This window comes from Carcharhinus amblyrhynchos, chromosome 3 (genome assembly GCF_965287045.1).
Source record: "Carcharhinus amblyrhynchos chromosome 3, sCarAmb.v2.hapA, whole genome shotgun sequence".
In the NCBI taxonomy this organism is placed as follows: Eukaryota; Metazoa; Chordata; class Chondrichthyes; order Carcharhiniformes; family Carcharhinidae; genus Carcharhinus; species Carcharhinus amblyrhynchos.
This window is the reverse complement of record NC_137326.1, coordinates 85,456,233-85,477,254: the sequence shown is the minus strand read 5'-3', so window position 1 is coordinate 85,477,254 and position 21,022 is coordinate 85,456,233. Positions and strand designations below refer to the sequence as shown.

Below are 21,022 nucleotides of genomic sequence, written 5' to 3'. Positions count from 1 at the left end.
CAGAGAGAGAGAGTGTGTGTTGGCGAGGGGGGCGGGGGTGGGGATGGGGCTTTATTATAACTCTCCCACCCACACGTCATCTGGACTCAGAACCAGAGGGTATTAATATAAAAGGCAGAACAACACAACATTCCGGCGGAGTGTTCAAACACTCCGTTGACTTGCTTTAAGTAGAGGTGTTCATTCCAAACTTTCTGCTGTTGTCTGAGCTGCTGCACCGGGAAGGGAAGGGGGGCCAGTTTCTGAGAGATGCTGCCACTGAACCTGAGTGTGAACTGCAGCTCGGAGGCTGCGTCTCGGGGTGTGTGCGGCGAGGAAGGGGTTTTCTACCAGCCGGGCACGGCTGGACATTTCACCCTCAGCCCCACCGGCCACCAGGTGACGGCCGCATGCCTGGGGGTCATCGGCCTCCTGGGCTTCACCAACAATTTCCTGGCGCTGCTCCTCTTCTGCCGGTACAAGGCACTGCGCTCGCCCGTCAACCTGCTGCTGGCCAACATCTCGCTCAGCGACCTGCTCGTCTGCACCCTGGGCACCCCGTTCAGCTTCGCCGCCAGCACCCAGGGCCACTGGCTGATCGGGGACCTGGGCTGTGTCTGGTACGGATTCGCCAACGCTTTCTTCGGTGAGATTGACTGCAATAATCATTCAGCCTTCCCATGTCAGCATAAGTAACTTTCAAAAGGGTGTGGGCTAGAAAAGAGGGGATGGGGTGGGCAGAGAAATCTTGTATCCATCTTTTGCTGTTGAAAGTGGTAAATGTGAAGTCTTATAAAATATTAAGGAATCTGCAGTTAATCTGTAAACTTGGAGCCCTAGAGTTTATGAGCTGGAGACTGAACTATAGATGCATCAGGGATGGGGTGTGATCTGGGGTGGGGGGGGGGGGGGTGTTGGTTGGAATGGGATTACCTGGATTATTTGTACCAGGAGGCAGTCACACCTTTCAGGATAAGGACTTCTGATTTGGTCAATGGTTAGGGACAAGAGTGTGTGTGACTGCAATTGAGGTGGATGGACTCTGAGGGCAGGATCCTCAGTCTTTTTAATTGTCACAGTAAATAGCCTCACAACACCAGGTTAAAGTCCAACAGGTTTATCCGGTAGCACCAGCTTTTGGAGTGTCACTCCTTCTTCAGGAGAGTCTCCACTCACCTGATGAAGGAGCAGCGTTCCGAACACTCGTGCTACCAGATAAACCTGTTGGACTTGAACCTGGTGTTGTGAGACTACTTACTATGTCCACCCCAGTCCGATGCCAGCAACTTCACATCATGGTTACTACCGACTTTTCAATTGTCCAACAGTTTTGAGACTTTTTTTTCCAGTTTATCTGTTAGTTAATGATGGTATTAGCACAATAGAGAGGGATGACCTAAATTCAGGAAACCAGGTCGTGGGAACGGCTGGGGTAGAGATGTGAAATGGTAAAGGCAAGAAATCACTTGTGAGGGTTGTGTACAGGCCCCCTAACAGTAACCACATGGTAGTGTGAGGCAATAAGGAAGAAATAATTGGAGCTTGTCAGAAAGGCACAGCTGTAATCATGGGAAATTTCAGTCTATATACAGACTGCAAAAGTCAGATAGGCAAAAACGCCCTAGATGAAGAGTTCATTGAATGTTTTTGGGATAATTTCTGAGAACCACCTATTCTGGAGCCAAGCAGGGAGCAGGCTTTACTGGACCTGGTATTGTGCAACAAGATGGGAGAAATTAAAGCTCTCATAGAGAAGTTACTCCCAGGTAGCAGCAACAATAGTGTGATTGAATTTTGGATTCAGTTTGAGGGAGAGGAATGGGTTTGAGACTATGGCTGGGATTCCTCAGCCGTTCATGCCCGCTGCCACTGCAGGTGAGAACAGAGGATTTGATGCTCAGCCAAATCTCTGTTCACTGCAGCGGGAGGGGAGAATCCTGGCTGCAAGTGAGGTTGGAGAATCCAGTTCTCTGTTTTTAATTTTAAATGAGGGCAATTATGATGCTGTGAAAGGTGAGTTGGCTAAAAAAAATTGGCAAATTAGGTTAAAAGTTAGGTCAATAGCAAACATTTAAGGGGATATTTCAGAATGCACAAAATAGATAGATTCCAAGGGGCAAGAAAAAATCCAAGGGATGGGCAAACAATCCGTGATTAACTAGTATCAAACTTAAGGAAAAGGCATAAACTTGTGCAAAGACAGGTCAGAAGATTGCACGAACTGTAAGGAACAGCAAATGATGACCAAAAGATTAATAAGGAGGGGGAAATTAGAGTACAAGAGAAAGTTAGTCAGAAATATAAAACTCAGTAAGAGTTTTCATAAATATTTAAAAACAAAAAGAGTTAATGAAGTGAGCTTTGGTCTCACAGAATGTGAGTCTGGAGAATTGATAATGGAATGGCAGATGAATTTGCATCTTGCATCAGTCATACAAGTAGCATTCCAGAAGCAGCTATAAACTAGGAAATGGGAGGAAAATTACAGTCACCAGAGAAGTGGTAAATTGTTGAAGCTGCGGGCTGACAAGTGTCCAAATCCTGATGGATATCATTTTAAGATTTTAAAAATAATCTTTAGTGAGATAGTTGATGTATTTACTTCTATTTTCCAAAATTCCCTAGATTCAGGGATGATGTGGAAATGCCAGCTTTGTATTGGGGTAAGCACAGTAACAAGTTTCACAACACCAGGTTAAAGTCCAACAGGTTTATTTGGTAGTCTCACTCACCTGATGGAGGGGCAGTGCTCCAAAAGCTCGTGTGACCGAATAAACCTGCTAGCTTCAGGGAAGGTCAGCAGTAACAAAATGGATGAACCAAGAGCACACATAGAAATAAATAAGTACAATCTAATAGCTATTATGAAGACATGGAGGAAAGTGGACATATATTGGGAGCTGAATATTGGCTTGGGTCACTGTCTGTGTGGAGTTTGCACGTTCTCCCCATGTCTGCATGTGTTTCCTCCAGGTGCTCCAGTTTCCTCCCACAGTCCCAAAGGCATGCCGGTTTGGTGTATTGGCCATGCTAAATTCTCCCTCAGTGTAGCCGAACAGGCGACGGAGTTTGGTGACTAGAGGATTTTCACAGTAATTTAATTGCAGTGTTAATGTAAGCCTTTTTATGACTAATAAATTAGCTTTAACTTTTAGGTTGCATTAGATTGGAAGATAGCAAATGTAACTATTATTCAGAAAGGGAGGGAGACAGGAAACAAGAAACTACAGGTCAGCCAGCCTGTGCTGTGGACATAGGGGAACTGGTGAATGTAGATTTCCAGAAGGCATTTGATAACGTGTCAGATCAAATGATTTGCATAAAACAGAAGTTTTTGGCGTAGGGGTTAATACATTGGCATGGATAAAAGATTGGCTGGTTAACAGAAAACACAGAATAGACATAAATGGGTATTTTTCAGGTTGGCAAGATGTATTAAGCAGTGTGCCACAGGGACCTCAACTGTTAACAACTTACATAAATGACTTAAATAAAAGAATAGAAGGGATGGTTGCCAAATTTGCTTATGACACAAAGATGGATAGGAAATTAGTTTGTGAGGGGGACATGACGAGGCTCCAAAAAGCTGTAGGTAGGTTCAGTAAATGAGCAAAGATCTGGCAAAATGGAATATAATGTGGGGAACTGTGAAACTGTCATTTTTTTCCAGGAAGAATAAAAAAAGCATGTTATCTAAATGGTGAGAGACTGTGGAGCTCTGAGGTGCAGAAATAACCTGTAAGAATGTATGAATAAAAAAAGGCTATTATGTAGGTACGGTAATTAAATAGGAAAGCTAATAGAACACAACCATTTATTGCAAGGAGAAATGAATACAGAAGTAGGGTGGTTATTCTTCAGTTGTATGGGGTATTAGTGAGGCCACTTTTGGGATACTGTATAGTTTTGGCCTCCTTATTTAAGAAAGGATGTAAATACATTGGGAGCAGTTCAGAGAACTCTTACCAGATTAATACGTGGAATAGGTAGGTTGTTCCATGAGACATGTTGGACAGCCTAGGCATATATCGACTAGAATTTAGAAGAGTAAGAAGTAACATTATTAGAGCATAAAAGATCCTGAGGGATCTTGGCAAGGTGGATGTGTAGAGAAATGTTTTCTCTTGTGGGAGAATCTAGAGCTAGGGTCACTATTGAAAAATAAGGTGTTGTCAATTTAAAACAGAGATGAGGGAATTTTTCTCTCTCAGACGTTTGTAAGTGTTTGGAACCCTTCCTGAAAAGGTGATGGAAGCAGAATGTCTGAATATTTTTAGAGCAGAGATAGGTAGATTGTTGGTGAGAAAGGTGGTGATAGGTTATAGGGGGTAGATGGATGCAGATTTGGAGTTACACATGACCCTTGTTCACATGTTTGTGTTTTGGTATGTTCCGATATCCTGGCAGATGTCCAAAGACTCGTTGAAGTCGGGGAAGTACGTCCGTAGTGTATGTAGTTGTTATTGTAATACAAGAAAGGTGGCAGCTAATTTGTATAGGGGATGTCACATAAATAAGCGAGACTAATGACTGATTCGCAAACCCACTTGTTCTTTTTCAAATAATGCCATGGGATCTTTTTAAATCCACTTAAGATGTCAGCCGATGTCCCCATCTAACATTCCACCAGAGTCAGCACCTTGGACGGTGCTTTCAGTGCTGTTCTCGAGTGTCAACACAGTAAAAAGTCTGACAACACCAGGTTTTAGTCCAACCGATTTATTTGATAATAGACTCACAAGCTTTCGGGGTTAGCCCCTTCGTCAGGTGAATGGAGAGTTCTGGCCTCAGACAGAGCATATAAAGCACAGACAGTTTAGAGATTACTGATTAGAATGCGAATCGCGAATCGCATTCTAATCAGTAATCTCTAAACTGTCTGTGCTTTATATGCTCTGTCTGAGGCCAGAACTCTCCATTCACCTGACGAAGGGGTAACCCCGAAAGCTTGTGAGTCTATTATCAAATAAATCGGTTGGACTAAAACCTGGTGTTGTCAGACTTTTTACTGTGTTTACGCCAGTCCAACGCCGGCATACCCACATCTCGATGTCAACCCAGATTCCGTTATAAAAGTCGTGGAAATGTGTAAATGCGTGCTTGTGTTGTCAAAACACAACACAAATGTTTTCAGTGAGATAAATTACGTACAATATAATGCTGAAATCCAGGGCACAAATCGCTGCATAATTTGGATTTCCTGGAATGAATCCCTGCCACACTCCGCTCCAAAGTATTACCAGTCGACCACAAAGAGGATTGAAAACTTACTATCAGTGTGCCATGCGAAAACGAGTTCTCAAATACCCAAAACTGACTTTATTTTCAATATTTCAGAAATTCTCGCAATAAAGAAAGAAATGGTGGAGGTGATAGTGGATGCCTTGGTGGTTATTTTCCAGACGTCGCTGGATTCCGGGGAAGTGCCGGAAGATTGGAAAGCGGCTAATGTTACGTCGTTGTTTAAGAAGGGTGACAGGCAAAAGGCAGGGAATTATAGGCCGGTTAGTTTAACGTCTGTTGTAGGTAAAATGTTAGAATCCGTCATCAAGGAGGAAATAGCGAGGCATCTTGAGGGGAATTGCTTGATAGAGCAGACACAGCACGGTTTCGTTAAAGGGAAGTCGTGTCTGACAAATTTATTGGAGTTCTATGAGGATGTGTCTAGGGCGGTGGATAGAGGAGAGCCGGTGGATGTGGTCTTTCTTGATTTTCAGAAGGCGTTTGACAAGGTACCTCACAAAAGGTTATTGCAGAAGGTAAGGGGGCATGGAGTTGGGGGTAGGGTGTTAGCGTGGATAGAGGATTGGTTGTCAAATAGGAGGCAGAGAGTGGGGGTTAATGGGTGCTATTCGGATTGGTGGTTGGTGACTAGTGGAGTGCCCCAGGGGTTGGTGCTGGAGTCTCAGCTATTTACCATTTATATAGATGATCTGGAGGAGGGAACCGAGTGTAGGGTGTCGAAATTTGCTGATGACACCAAGATTGGGGGAACGGCAAATTGTGCGGAGGGTGTGGAGAGTCTGCAGAAGGATCTAGAAAGGCTGGGCGAATGGGCCAGGAAATGGCAAATGGAATTTAATGTTGGCAAGTGCGAGGTGGTCCACTTTGGTAGGAATAATGGTAGGAAGGACTATTTCTTACGTGGTGAAAAACTGCAGCAGGCGACGGTGCAGAGGGACCTCTGGGTCCTTGTGCATGAGTCGCAAAAACCCAGCCTGCAGGTGCAGCAGGTGGTCAGGAAGGCTAATGGGATGCTGGCCTTCATAGCGAGGGGGATTGAATATAAAAGTAGGGAGGTCTTGCTGCGGCTGTATAGGGCATTGGTGAGGCCGCAGCTGGAGTACTGTGTGCAGTTTTGGTCGCCACACTTACGCAAGGATATTTTGGCCTTGGAGGGAGTGCAGAGGAGGTTTACTAGGCTGATACCAGAGTTGAGGGGGTTGAGCTCTGAGGAGAGGCTGAATAAACTAGACTTGTACTCGTTAGAGTTTAGAAGAATGAGGGGAGATCTCATTGAGACGTATAAGATGATGAATGGGATGGATAGGATAGAGGTGGAGAGGCTCTTCCCGCTCAAAAAAGACAGTAGGACTAGGGGGCACAGCCTCAAGATAAAGGGGGGGCGGTTTAGAACGGAGTTGAGGAGGAACTTCTTCACTCAAAGGGTGGTGAATCTCTGGAATTCTCTGCCCGTTGAAGTGGTGGAGGCTGCCTCGCTAAATATTTTTAAGACGCGGGTTGATGGGTTTTTGATAAGCGAGGGGATTAAGGGTTATGGGGAGAGGGCGGGAATGTGGAACTGAGCCATGACAGATCAGCCATGATCTTATTGAATGGCGGGGCAGGCTCGAAGGGCTAGATGGCCTACTCCTGCTCCTATTTCTTATGTTCTTATGTTCTTAAACATGGTTGGGTATACCCTTCGTTAGTAGAACATAGTTCTCACTCACGTGTTCACTTAAATAAATCCAGTGGATGGCGCGAAGCTGAAATTAAATGTTAGGCGTGATAAAGGTAAATTGAATTAGTTTTTAAAGGTACAGACTAAAGTTTTATCGGTGGAAAGGAGCTTTGGAAACAAGACTCATTCTTTTTTATGTGTTCATCACTTTTGTTAAATAATAAACTGGACACTTTTTTTTGTTAAATAATAAACTGGACACTTTTGTTAAATATGTAAACTGGACAGTATTGCAGTTGATAAGGAGGATGTGCTAGATATTCTTGAGGGTTTGAAAACAGATAAGTCCCCTGGGCCGGACGGGATTTACCCTAGGATTCTCTGGGAGGCAAGAGAGGCGATTGCAGAGCCTCTGGCTCTGATCTTCAGGTCGTCATTGGTCACTGGTATAGTGCCAGAAGATTGGAGGTTAGCGAATGTTGTCCCATTGTTTAAGAAGGGGAACAGAGACTTCCCCGGGAATTATAGACCGGTGAGTCTCACTTCTGTTGTGGGCAAGGTTTTAGAAAAAATTATTAGGGATAGGATTTATAGTTATATGGAGAGTAATGAATTGATTGGAGATAGTCAGCATGGTTTTGTGGAGGGTAGGTCGTGCCTTACTAACCTTATTGAGTTTTTTGAGAAAGTGACCAAAGAGGTGGATGGGGGTAAGGCAGTTAACGTGGTATATATGGACTTTAGTAAGGCGTTTGATAAGGTTCACCATGGAAGGCTTCTGCAGAAAATGCAGATGTATGGGATTGAGGGTGATTTAGGAAATTGGATCAGGAATTGGCTTGCAGATAGGAGACAGAGGGTGGTGGTTGATGGTAAGTATTCGTCATGGACTTCAGTTACGAGTGGTGTGCCTCAGGGATCTGTTTTGGGGCCACTGCTGTTTGTAATTTTTATAAGTGATCTGGATGAGGGTGTAGTTGGGTGGATTAGTAAATTTGCTGATGACACCAAAGTCGGAGGTGTGGTAGATAGTGAGGAAGGGTGTCTTAGTTTACAGGAAGACTTGGACAGGTTGCAGAGCTGGGCCGAGAGGTGGCGGATGGAGTTTAATGCGGAGAAGTGTGAGGTAATTCACTTTGGCAGGAATAACAGATGTGTAGAGTATAGGGCTAACGGTAGGACTCTGAATAGTGTGGATGAACAGAGGGATCTAGGTGTATGTGTACATAGATCCCTGAAAGTTGGGAATCAAGTAGATAGGGTTGTTAGGAAGGCATACGGTGTCTTGGCGTTTATTGGTAGGGGGATTGAATTTAGGAGCCGCAGCGTCATGTTGCAACTGTACAAAACTCTGGTGCGGCCGCACTTGGAGTATTGTATGCAGTTCTGGTCCCCACATTATAGGAAGGATGTGGAGGCTTTGGAGAGGGTGCAGAGGAGGTTTACCAGAATGTTGCCCGGTATGGAGGGGAGGTCCTATGAGGAGAGACTGAGGGATTTGAGGTTGTTTTCATTAGAAAAAAGGCAGCTACGAGGGGACCTTATTGAAACATATAAGATGATTAGAGGTTTAGATAGGGTGGACAGTGATAGCCTTTTTCCTTGGATGGAGAAAGCTAGCACGAGGGGACATAGCTTTAAATTAAGGGGTGGTAGTTATAGGATGGATGTCAGGGGTAGGTTCTTTACCCAGAGGGTGGTGAGGGATTGGAATGCCCTGCCTGCTGCAGTTGTAAATGCGCCTAGTTTGGGGGCGTTTAAGAGATCCGTGGATAGGTTTATGGATGGAAAGGGTTTGGTTTAGGTTGGAGGGTCATTGTTTTTTAACTGGTCGGCGCAACATCGTGGGCCGAAGGGCCTGTTCTGCGCTGTAATGTTCTATGTTCTATGTTCTATAACATTTCCACAGCAGCTGATGAACGTAAAGACTCTGAACATATTAAAACCTAGAATTCGCAGCCGTGGTACTACTGGGTCCAATTAAACTGTTGTGTTCTCCACACTCCAATCGCGAACTCATGCCACAATTTGCTAAGATTCTTTTAAAATGAAGTAAATTAGAACTGGAGGCGGCATGGCCAATGACGAACACACATCAAGGACACCAGAGCTAACACAGAATGGAAGAACAGGTCTGATTTTCCTGCAGCGTGCCATCTCTTGACCGGCACCATTAGCTCTGGGTGATATGGTGAAGGAGAGAAGACATTTGGCACCTTAATGACCAAAGGAATACCTTTAACCAAAGAGATTAAAGGATTAAGAATGAAACAGTGGGAGGATTTAACAGGGAAGGCGAATTAGATTCAAAACAGGCGCAGAGAGAAATAGAAACAGAAGATTTAAAAGGAAATAGAAAGAAGACAGTTACAAAAAAATGTTAAAATCTCCTAAAGTAATTCATAATCTGAAGGAATGAGGGTGCCCATTTGTAATTGTTAATTTTCTAGGCAAGATCAGGTTATTCATTGACAGTCTGCAACAATTATCTCACTGATAACCACTCAATCGAGCTTTCAATGGTGATAGTTGATATGCAAATACAGCAGCTGTATAGAAATCATTGCGACATGCTACTTTCCATAAAGTTGAAGCAGATTCCGTGGTGGCCATTGGCAGTTCTGCGGGTGAGCTCTGCTTGGTGCCAAATAGCAGTTGGAGTCATGATTACGAACAGCATGGGTCAGTTCAGTTCAGAGGCTCTTAATTTCTTTCCAGTAAAATCTGGTCAAATTTAACAGAGGAAAGATTAGGAGCAGCGTGCTGTGATCTGAGGGTGGAGCGGATGGCAATGCCCAGCAACGATATGTCTAATTAGATTGCTGAGCCTGTACTGAACCAGTATATTAGTGTTCAGGGTCCTGTATGTATGAGGTTGTCTACTCGAACTGTGTGTGAGATCCGGCATTCATTATCAGTTGTACTCCATGCTCGGCGCAAAAGCTCAATAAATATTAATAAAGCCAAAACACATGGAATGTCTGACGACCATAATATCTATTTTATTCATTGAGTGTAAGACGAGAGGAAATGAATCGAATAAATCAGTGAAATGTTACTCCGGGAGTGCTTACCCGGAGAAAGTAGTTCTGGCCATTGATTTTAACCAGGGCGGAGTTATGATAATTGACGTTTGAACTTTTTCAGCCCGGGGTTTTCCATACCAGCGAACCATGTAATGAGTGACTCACGGATTTCTGTGAAGTAGCACCCTTCGGGAGAAGCTCATCCATCTGCAAGATGGCATTTTGTACGACAGCTTCAATGCGGCATGGTGGCACAGTGGTTAGCACTGCTGCCTCACAGCACTGGGTTCAATTCCTGGCTTCAGTCATGGTCTGTGCAGAGTCTACACGTTCTCCCCGTGTCTGTGTGGGTTTCCCCCGGGTCCTCAGCTTTCCTCCTCCCACAGCTCAAAGACATTTGATTTATTATTGTCACATGTATTAACGTACAGTGAAAAGTATTGTTTCTTGCGCGCTATACAAACAAAACATACCGTTCATAGAGAAGGAAACGAGAGAGTGCAGAATGTATTGTTACAGTTATAGCTAGGGTATAGAGAAAGATCAACTTGATGAAAGGTAAGTCCATTCAAAAGTCTGACCGCAGCAGGGAAGAAGCTATTCTCGAGTTGGTTAGGTGAATTGGCCATTCTAAATTCTCCCTGTGTGTCCGAGTAGGCACTGGAATATGGTGACTAGGGATTTTCACATTAACTTCATTGCAGTGTTAATGTAAGCCTACTTGTGATACTAATAAATCAACTTTAAATTGCAAAGTTTCCAATCATTGCAGATTTGACTCTTGTTCTTTGTCACTCAAATTAGGTTTATTAGGAACCTGTACAAAATGCCAACTGATTGTTCAACAGTTCACAGTGAAATGTCAAAACATTTTGCTTCTGAATGATTTATGCACAGACAGTATTAACTATCAAAAGCCAAATACTTCATTTGTTGATTTGTTCGCTGTTCAGTGTGAACTTGCTGAAGGTGCTGAACTTGCATTACACTTGGCACTCTTGCTTTGAGTTTGCAGTTGCAATTGGATGTACCAAGTGGCACATTTCAGTAAGGGTATCCTTACCGAAGCACAGACCTCTGATACACTGCCTCTCACTGAGGTTCACCAACTCAACAAAATGTCATCAGGCGCAGTTTTCAATGAAAGTCAGTGAGCAGGTGTAGTTGCGATTTTGGAGCCAAAATGGCACTCATAGTGCCACAAAACATCAGTGAAGAAAGCAAAGTACGTGTCCAAAGTTGTATGGATGACACTCATCTTTGTCACTCGGCCTGAGCTCAGGATTTGCAAATTATGGCAGTTACTCAGACAAGAATCTCCTCAATGGGTCTACTTGTGGAGAAAATGGTTTGGATACAATTGATCACCATGTTTCTGATGTGTGTGTGTGTGTGCACCTTGATGCTGAATATATTGAGATTTGGTGCTGTTATGACTTTAAAGGAGCTCACTGAGACCCCAAGAGCAGAATGCACTTCATTCCTGCTTGCCAGAGAGAATTAGATAGTGTGAACATGAATGAGGTTTGTTGGCTTGATGTGTGTGTGCATCAAGGTGCACACACACATCAGAAACATGGCGATCAATTGCATCCAAACTGTTGGCTTTTCCCTGTGCAGGATGTAATTGACTGCTCACATCATTTTGTGGACATCAGTTGTCAACTGCGAAGTGAACCACAACCAAAAGGTTGCCTAAATGCAGAAAACCAGTGCAGGTCACTGTCTGATATCCTGGCAGCAGTCATGGCTATTGACATTCATCACTATAAAACTATGATAAATAGTGGTTCAGGTGCTTTTTCTTTAGTACATGCATTCTTGACAAACGACAGATCAAAGTTAGTATTGTGCATTTGAGCTTAATGTTTGCACCCAAAACGGGAATTTTGCTGTTGGCTCATGGTATTGAGTGATTGGGATAGGGCGGCAAGGGTGGGGCAGTGTGGGTCTGGGTAAGATGCTGAGTTGGTGCGGACTCAATGGACCACATAGCCTCCTTCTTCCCTGTAGGGTTTCTATGTCTTGATAAATATTCCCCCCCACACTCTGAGCCAGCCTCAAGTGGTTACCACCGCTGCCTCACAGCACCAGGGACCTAGATTTGATTGCGGCCTTGGACAGTCTGAATGGAGTTTGTAAGTTCTCCCTGTGTCTGCGTGGGTTTTTCCTGGGTGCTCTGATTTCTTTCCTCTCAGAAGTCTAAAAATGTACAGGTTAGGTGGATTGCCCATGCTGATTTGTCCCTTATAGTCCCAAGATGCTAGGTTAGGGGAATTAATGGAGTAAATACATAGGGTTACGGGGACAGGGTCTAGGTAAGATGGTCTGTCAGAGAATTGGTGCAGAAATGATGGGCCGAATGCTCAAAGCCCCACACCTCATCTTAAATACTGCTCAAAGAGACCACAGTGTTTAAGGTGAGATGCAGTCTCTTTGAGCAGTGTTTAAGATGAGGTGTGGTCTCTTTAAGCAGTGTTTAAGATGAGGTGTGATCTCTTTGAGCAGTGTTTAAGATGCGGTGTGGTCTGTTTGAGTAGTGTTTAAGATGCGGTGTGGTCTCTTTGAGCAGTGTTTAAGATGATGTGTGGTGTTTTGAGCAGTGTTCAAGATGAGGTCCGATGTTTTGAGCAGTGTTTGAGATGGGGTGAGTTGCTATGAGCAGTGTTTAAGTTGAGGTGTAATGCTTTGAACAGTGTTTGAGAGGAGGTGCGATGTTTTGAACAATGTTTAAGATGAGGTGTGGTGCTTTGAGCATTGTTTAAGATGAGGTGTTTTGCTTTGAGCATTGTTTAAGATGAGGTGTTTTGCTTTGAGTAGTGTTTAAGATGAGGTGTTTTGCTTTGAGTAGTGTTTAAGATGAGGTGTTTTGCTTTGAGCTGAGTTTTAGATGAGGTGTTTTGCTTTGAGCTGAGTTTTAGATGAGGTGTTTTTCTTTGAGCAGTGTTTAAGATGAGGTGTTTTGCTTTGAGCTGAGTTTTAGATGAGGTGTTTTGCTTTGAGCTGTGTTTTAGATGAGGTGTTTTGCTTTGAGCTGTGTTTTAGATGAGGTGTTTTGCTTTGAGCTGAGTTTTAGATGAGGTGTTTTGCTTTGAGCTGTGTTTTAGATGAGGTGTTTTGCTTTGAGCTGAGTTTTAGATGAGGTGTTTTGCTTTGAGCTGAGTTTTAGATGAGGTGTTTTGCTTTGAGCTGAGTTTTAGATGGGGTGTTTTGCTTTGAGCTGAGTTTTAGATGAGGTGTTTTGCTTTGAGCTGAGTTTTAGATGAGGTGTTTTGCTTTGAGCTGAGTTTTAGATGGGGTGTTTTGCTTTGAGCTGAGTTTTAGATGAGGTGTTTTGCTTTGAGCTGAGTTTTAGATGAGGTGTTTTGCTTTGAGCTGTGTTTTAGATGAGGTGTTTTGCTTTGAGCTGAGTTTTAGATGAGGTGTTTTGCTTTGAGCTGTGTTTTAGATGAGGTGTTTTGCTTTGAGCTGAGTTTTAGATGAGGTGTTTTTCTTTGAGCAGTGTTTAAGATGAGGTGTTTTGCTTTGAGCTGAGTTTTAGATGAGGTGTTTTGCTTTGAGCTGAGTTTTAGATGAGGTGTTTTGCTTTGAGCTGTGTTTTAGATGAGGTGTTTTGCTTTGAGCTGTGTTTTAGATGAGGTGTTTTGCTTTGAGCTGTGTTTTAGATGAGGTGTTTTGCTTTGAGCTGAGTTTTAGATGAGGTGTTTTGCTTTGAGCTGAGTTTTAGATGAGGTGTTTTGCTTTGAGCTGAGTTTTAGATGAGGTGTTTTGCTTTGAGCTGTGTTTTAGATGAGGTGTTTTGCTTTGAGCTGTGTTTTAGATGAGGTGTTTTGCTTTGAGCTGTGTTTTAGATGAGGTGTTTTGCTTTGAGCTGAGTTTTAGATGAGGTGTTTTGCTTTGAGCTGTGTTTAAGATGGGCTGACAAGTGGCAAGTAACATTCACACCACACAAAATACCAGGCAATGCTCATCACCAATAAGAGATGCTCTAACCACTGCCCCTTGACATTTTGGTTGCAGTAACAGCAAAATGGACTGTTATTTAAATGGTAAAAACTTGCAGCGTGATGCTGTGCAGTTGAACCTGGGTATACAGGAATCTCAAGGAGTTAGTTTGGGGGTGTAGCAGGTAATTATGAAGGCAAATTGAATTTTGTCCTTCATTCCCAAAGGGATGGAGTTTAAAAACATTGTGTTGTAGCTATATAAGGTGCTGGTGAGGCCACACCTGGAGTACTATGTACAGTTTTGGTTTCCTTATTTGAGAAAGGATACACTGATACTGGAGAGGGCACAGAGAAGATTCACGCAGTAGATTTCGGAGTTAGAAGGTTGGCTTACAAGACAGACTGAGTAGACTGGGGCTGGACTCATTGGAATTCAGAAGAATGAGGGGAGATCTTATAAACATATAAAATTATGAAGGGAATAGATAAGATAGAAGAGGGAAGTTGTTTCCACTGGTGGGTGAAACTAGAACTAGGGGGAATAGCCTCAAAATAAGGGGATGCAGATTTAGGACTGGGTTGAGAAGGAACTTCTTCACACAAAGGATTGTGAATCTGTTCAATTCCCTGCCCGGTGAGGCAGTTGAGGCTACCTCATTGAATGATTTTAAGGCAAGGATAGATACATTTCTGAAGAGTAAAGGAATTAAGAGTTATGGTGAGCGGGCAGATAAGTGGAGCTGAGTCCACGAAAAGTTCAGCCATGATCTTATTGAATGGTGGAGCGGGCTCGAGGAGCCAGATGACCTACCCCTGCTCCTAGTTCTTATGTTTTCGTGTTCTTAAGTTGACATCCAATGTTGTAACCATCACTGAATCCCCCACTGTCAACATCCTTCAGGTTAGCATTGACCAGAAACTCAAACGGACTCACCACATAAAGACAATGGTTACAAGAGCAGCTCAGAAGCTGGGAATACTGTGGCGAGTAACTGACCTCCTGATTCACCAGAGCCCATCCACCATCTGCAAGGCATAAGTCAGGAGTGTGATGGAATACTTCCCACTTGCCTGGGTGAGTGCAGCTCCAACAACACTCAAGAAGCTTGACACCATCCAAGACAAAGCAGCCCACTTGACTGGCACCACATTTGCAAACACTGATGTTCAATAGCAGCAGTGTGTCCTATCTATAAGATGCACTGCAGCAGTTCACCAAAGATCCTTAGACTCGTCCAAACTCACAACCACTTCCATCTAGAAGGACACAACAGCAGATAAATGGGAACACCACCACTTGCAAGTTCCCCTCCAAGCCACTCACCATCCTGAGTTGGAAATATATTGCCATTTCTTTGCAGTCGCTGGGTCAAAATCCTAGAATTCCCGCCTAATGGCATTGTGGGTCCACCACTGCACATGGACTGCAGGGATTCAAGACGGCAGCTCACCACCACCTTGTCAAGGATGTTGCTGTGCCTGTCGTACAATCTGTTTTAACCCTTATACGGTGGACAAAGAATAGACCTCATGTTAATGCAACAATATTTATTTACACAATTATTAATCACCCACCCAATCAACAATAAGTTGTATAGAATACCAAAGGTCAATTCCAACACTAGACCTTGACTTCACTTTTGCGTGATTGGTGAAGACCCCGGCAGATATTGACCTTTGTCTGTGTGCCAGTGTCTGTAGTCCTCTGTGTAGTCTGGTCCTTTGGTCTAGTCTGATACTTTGGCTTTAGTCTTCCTTTTTGGCCGGGGTGGCTCTCTTTGTGCTAGTCATTGCTAGCGGTGGTCACCGCTGTTGTCATTTGTTGGGGAAGAGAGTGAGAGAGATTCTCCCATTGCACAGCACCCATTATACCTCGTTGGTTTTCGCGCCCTTTTGGCCATTGCCAATCAATCGATCAGGACTCGATCAACCTGATTAGAGTCCAGTCAGGTGCTGCCACACAGATCTCTGGTTTATACCCAACAGCCATGCCTGTAGGTGCTGGAGGCAAATAGGTCACATATCTCCCTCCCAGATAAAAGGTTAAGGTGCCCCTATGTCAGGTAAACAAGCCAGTTTGACTAGAAAGTATCCTTTGTCCTGGAGATGGCCAATATCCTGTCTATTCCAGCTCTTGCAGCTGCAGCCTGTTTCTCTCTGTCCAATTTATTTTGAGGCTGCAGTATATCTGTTTCAGCACTTGTCCAATTATTCCAGCGTGGTCTTGCAAACCACCATTTTAGGTGACCCATTTGGCCACAGTCCCTCCTGTTGATCCTGAACGCGAAGCATGATGGACCACAGACTCAGGATCAATACCTGTCAGGAATTCCCCAGTCACTCAACAGTCAAGTAAGGCCCAGGCATTGGCATGCAAAGTAACAACACATTCCTACAACATATTTACATTCCAGAAGCTACAGACAGCAACATTCTACAGATACAAACAACCACATATTCTAAAACACCCTTGTTGCAACAAGCCAATCACAAACAAAATGTTCAAACAAATATTGCAATGAAGTATTCACAAATCCGGGGTACATTTTGATATAGGATTTCTAACCATCCATCAGTGCAAATAGCAATCCAGCAGGTTTCTGATAAACATTGCTCTACTGAATTAGAGGGGACTGTGATTCGAGGGTGAACCCTATGTCCTGCCTCTGGGTGATCCTCTTTTTCTGTCAGCTGAATTGGACTGTGAGGATGATTAGATATACCAGGGTGAACAAAATCAGTAATACTGCCAGGTGTGATATTAAAGAACGAATGAGTGGATTCGGATGTTTGAGCCCCAGTTCCAAAGATCATTCCACCTTTTCTTTTCACCTTTTGGGTCTGCTTTATTACTTCAGTGAAGGTTTACTGAAGGGTTGTAGCCAATTTAATCTGAATCTCCTCCCATAGGGGTTTTAGGTTTGTGTCATATTTCTCATGGTACTTCTCTAGGGTCTGTCGGAGCTCGTCAGTGGTGTTTAAATCTACCCTCTCCCTCTTGTGAATGTCTGTTAGTTGAATGAGACCCACTCTGGCTGGTATGTCTGGTTTGATGCAGAACGTAGTGTTAGTAATGTCACACTGTGTCACGACATACTGATATTGTTTCAGGGAGGTGGTGACAATATTTCCCTGCTGCTTTGTAAGCCATCCGAGTTATATCTGTGTCCAGGTTACGAGCTTCTACTGAGCAATTTAGGCTAGTGTTTGTTCTGAAGCCACATAGTGCATGCTCGTTTGTGTAAACTGGGTGCGGGCATGCAATTATTCATCAGTTCACTGATATCTGTCCAGAGTAGTGCCCAAGAGTCTCCCTTCTTTCTCCATTGCCTACGATAAAGTATCATCACACCCTATCCAGATATTCCCATGAATAGTCCCTATATTTTCCATTTCAAAGACCCTCAGTCTGACCCAGTCATCAGTGATTATGGGGAGCCGTAATATCATTCCCAGGGCTTTCCCTGGAGTCCCTTTGCAGTCGTCATTGAACCAGACTTTGGTCAACCGTCGCATCTGGCAGCCAGATAACTTTGAGTGTTTCTTACCCGTAAATAAGTGTTCCATCTGTTCATCACTAATCCAAGATGGAACCTGTCCACTGCTTATCTGCTCTAGGTTTTCCCTTAGCTACTCTATCATCCACTGTCCATATGCATTACATAAAGTCTGTTGTCTGTAATCATCCTCCAATTTTTCCCTAATAATTTGATTGATTGTTTTGGCGTGTCGTTCTAATACAGCAACCATGTGGCTGCTGGCTGCGTTCCCAGTCAGTTCCCCTTCAGCATCTTCCTGATCGCCCTCATTAATGGAATTTAGTGTCTGTTTAACCTGTTGGGTCCTCAGTTTATTGCCCAGGTCAGCTAAACCAAGGGTGTTGATGGTTGCTACCCCTGCCCTGTATGCTGTGACCATGTTGTTAACTAATACTCTCTTTCCTATGTTTTGTCCATTCCTATCTTTCATCCTAACAGTTTGCGAATCAGGTGGAGGTATAATCTCTTAAACTGGGGAGAGCACCACCCTGGCAATTGAGTCCCAGCTATATCCACCACCACAGGTACCAATTCATGGTGGATGTTGTCTAACAGGGTTTTCCTTGTGTGCTTTAGTTCAGTAGTCTGGGGGTAGCTTCAGGACAAATAGAGTGGGATGGTTGGCTTCTGCCTATTTCTTATTTCATACAAGTCAAAATATTCCTCTGAGTATCCCGGGGCATCTGAGTATCTGAGCTCTAACCCTTTTCCTGGGTTGTTAGCCAGACATCCAATTGCAATGCACCCATCATTTGAAAATCTCCACTAATCCCCTGCTATGGTGACACCCAGATAACATTCAGCTGAACTGCCATTTGGTTTTTTGTATATCAGCCGCTGGTTGTTGCACCCAAACATTATACTTTTATCGTGATGCACACATAACACAGCATCCTCACATTCCCCCATGTCAGGTGGGATAAACCATAAATAGCCAGGATACAGAAAGTTCATCTCGCTTGGGGTGTCCTGCATGCTTATCCTGATGTAAGTCCGATAAGGTAGATTCTAAGTTACATCATTTGTTGTTGTCCGTCGTTGTCCTGAGGAAATCAATGTAATTTCTGCTGTTATCACATCTAATATATGATGTATATACGTGTATTACTGCCCGTGCACCCCTCCACCCCAGGTTTTTTTTTTAATACTATCAACATTGTCACTTGCGTTTGTTGTTTTTTTCTCCAGTTGTGAATCACTGCCGAGCAAATGTTTGTTCAGACTAATAAATGTACGAGTCGTAGAGTGGTTGGAAAACAGCTTATTTAAACTGGCCAGCAAAATCAAGGCAGCCTGTTTTGTTTTTGCAGCAGTCACCATTGGCCCTAGGGATTCAAATAGCATTGGATTTGGTCTGTCATGACCTGAAGAGATTGGTATCGGTTCGTCCTGCGGGACATGGGTTAGATAAGATGTTCGTTCCGTGAATGTCTTGGGGTTCAAAGGCAGAACTCTATGAATTTAAAATGTAGCACAGTTGCCTTAACGATTTTAAAATTCAGCAAAGTCAACTGGATGATTTTAAAATTCAGCACAGTCACCTCGGTGATTTTAAAATTCAGCACAGTCACCTCGATGATTTTAAAATTCAGCACAGTCACCTCGATGATTTTAAAATTCAGCACAGTCACCTCGATGATTTTAAAATTTAGCACAGTCACCTCGATGATTTTAAAATTCAGCAGTTACTGCGATGATTTTAAAATTTAGCATAGTCGCCTCGATGATTTTAAAATTCAGCAGTCACCTCGATGATTTTAAAATTTAGCATAGTTGCCTCGATGATTTTAAAATTTAGTATTGTTGCCTTGAAGTTCTGTGTTAATTGAAGAAAGTAGGCCAAAGAGCATGGTGTCGGACTGTTTAGGTAATCCGGTTAACTGTCTTAGCATTATATAGATGACATGGGAACGATTTGGTTTTATTTAACCGTGGACATTTTAATGTCGGTCAGTCACAGTGAACCTGCAGGTTGAGGGATTCTGAAAGGGTGTCTCTGTCAGAGATTCTTATATCTTGCATTGGTCTGCATTGTAGGCTGAATTTCATCATTTGGAACATCTTAGGTTTCATCATTCGTTAACAAGTTGCCTAACAGAGTGTGCTTTGAAAAGTATAGGGGGTGTAGGATTAGAGTTAAGAGAGAAATCAGGAGAGCAAAAAGGGGACACAAGATTGTTTTAGTAGATAAAGCAAAGGAGAATCCAAAGAGCTTCTACAAATACATAAAGGCCAAAAGAGTAACTAGGGAGAGACTAGGGCCTCTTAGGGATGAACAAGGATGAACAGCATTTTGGTGGATTGAACCAGGGCAGGACTTACTCAGTTAATGATAGGGATTTGGGGAGAGTTATAGAACAAAGAGATCTCGGGATACAGGTTCATTGCTCCTTGAAATTGGAGTCACAGGTGGACAGAATGGTGAAGAAGGCATTCAGCATGCTTGGTTTCATTGGTCAGAATATTGAATACAGGAGTTGGGACATCTTGTTGAAGTTGTACAAGACATTGGTAAGACCACATACTGTGTACCGTTCTGGTCACCCTATTGTAGGAAGAATAATATTAAACTAGAAAGAGTGCAGAAGGGATTTACTAGGATGCTACCAGACTTGATGGTTTGAGTTATAAGGAGAGACTGGATAGACTGGGACTTTTTTCTCTGGAGTGCAGAAGGCTGAGGGGTGATCTATAAGTCTATAAAATAATGATGGGCATAGATCAACTAGATAGTCAATACTTTTTTCCCAATTGATGAGGAGTCCAGAACTAGAGGGCATAGGTTTAAGATAGGAGAGGAGAGATTTTAAATTGTCCAGAGGGGCAATTATTTCATGCAGAGGGTGGTGAATGTCTGGAGCAAGCTGCCAGAAGTGGCAGCAGAGGTGGATACAATTTTGTCTTTTCAGAAGTGTTTAGACAGTTACATGGGTAATATGGATGTAGAGGGATATGGGTCAACTGTGGGCAATTGGGACTAGCTTAGGAGTTCAAAAAAAAGTGTGGCATCGACAAGTTGGGCTGAAGGGCCTGTTTCCATGCTGTAAACCTCTATGACTCTAACACAGACTCATCCTTTGAAACATTTGTCTCATGGGGCTCCATCATTACATTCTCACCTGGCTTCTATACCTGTGTTTGTTCATTGGACTGCACTGTTGAGTCTGTGTTTGGTTCTCGGTTCAAGGGTCCTTTATCCTCATCTCCCATTCTAATCAATCTATGTGTCTGGCCTCTTACCCAGACGGGGGAATGCAGCATCATAAGAACATAACGTAAGAAATAGGAGCAGGGGTAGGCCATCTGGCCCCTCGAGCCTGCTCCATCATTCAATAAGATCATGGCTGCAGCTCTGTTCTGTGCACTCCATTTCCAAGTTGTGTTTTTCTTTAACAATTCGGACAGTGGGCCTGCTTTGGTGGCAAAGTCATCTATATGATTCCGACAGTACCCTACTCGTCCTAGGAAAGATCGGACGGCACTCACGTCTCAGGGCAGTGGGAGGTGCGCTGTGGAGCCTATTCTTTTCTATTCGATCTCCCTCTTCCCATAGGTAATCACTATACCTAGGTATATGATCTTGAGTTGCAAATTTTGGGCCTTTTTTGCATTGACTTTGCAGCCTAA

General features: G+C 43.4%; 1 protein-coding gene across 1 annotated transcript in view; it reads left to right on the top strand.

Annotated features, from left to right (window-relative positions):
- Positions 1–205: 205 nt before the first annotated feature.
- Positions 206–21,022, top strand: part of tmtopsa (teleost multiple tissue opsin a) — a 104,812-nt gene continuing 83,995 nt past the window's right edge. The window contains exon 1 of the mRNA XM_080185471.1: positions 206–625. Within this exon, the coding sequence (XP_080041597.1) occupies positions 250–625 (376 nt within the window). The 5' untranslated portion in view covers positions 206–249. The remainder of the gene's footprint in view (positions 626–21,022) is intronic.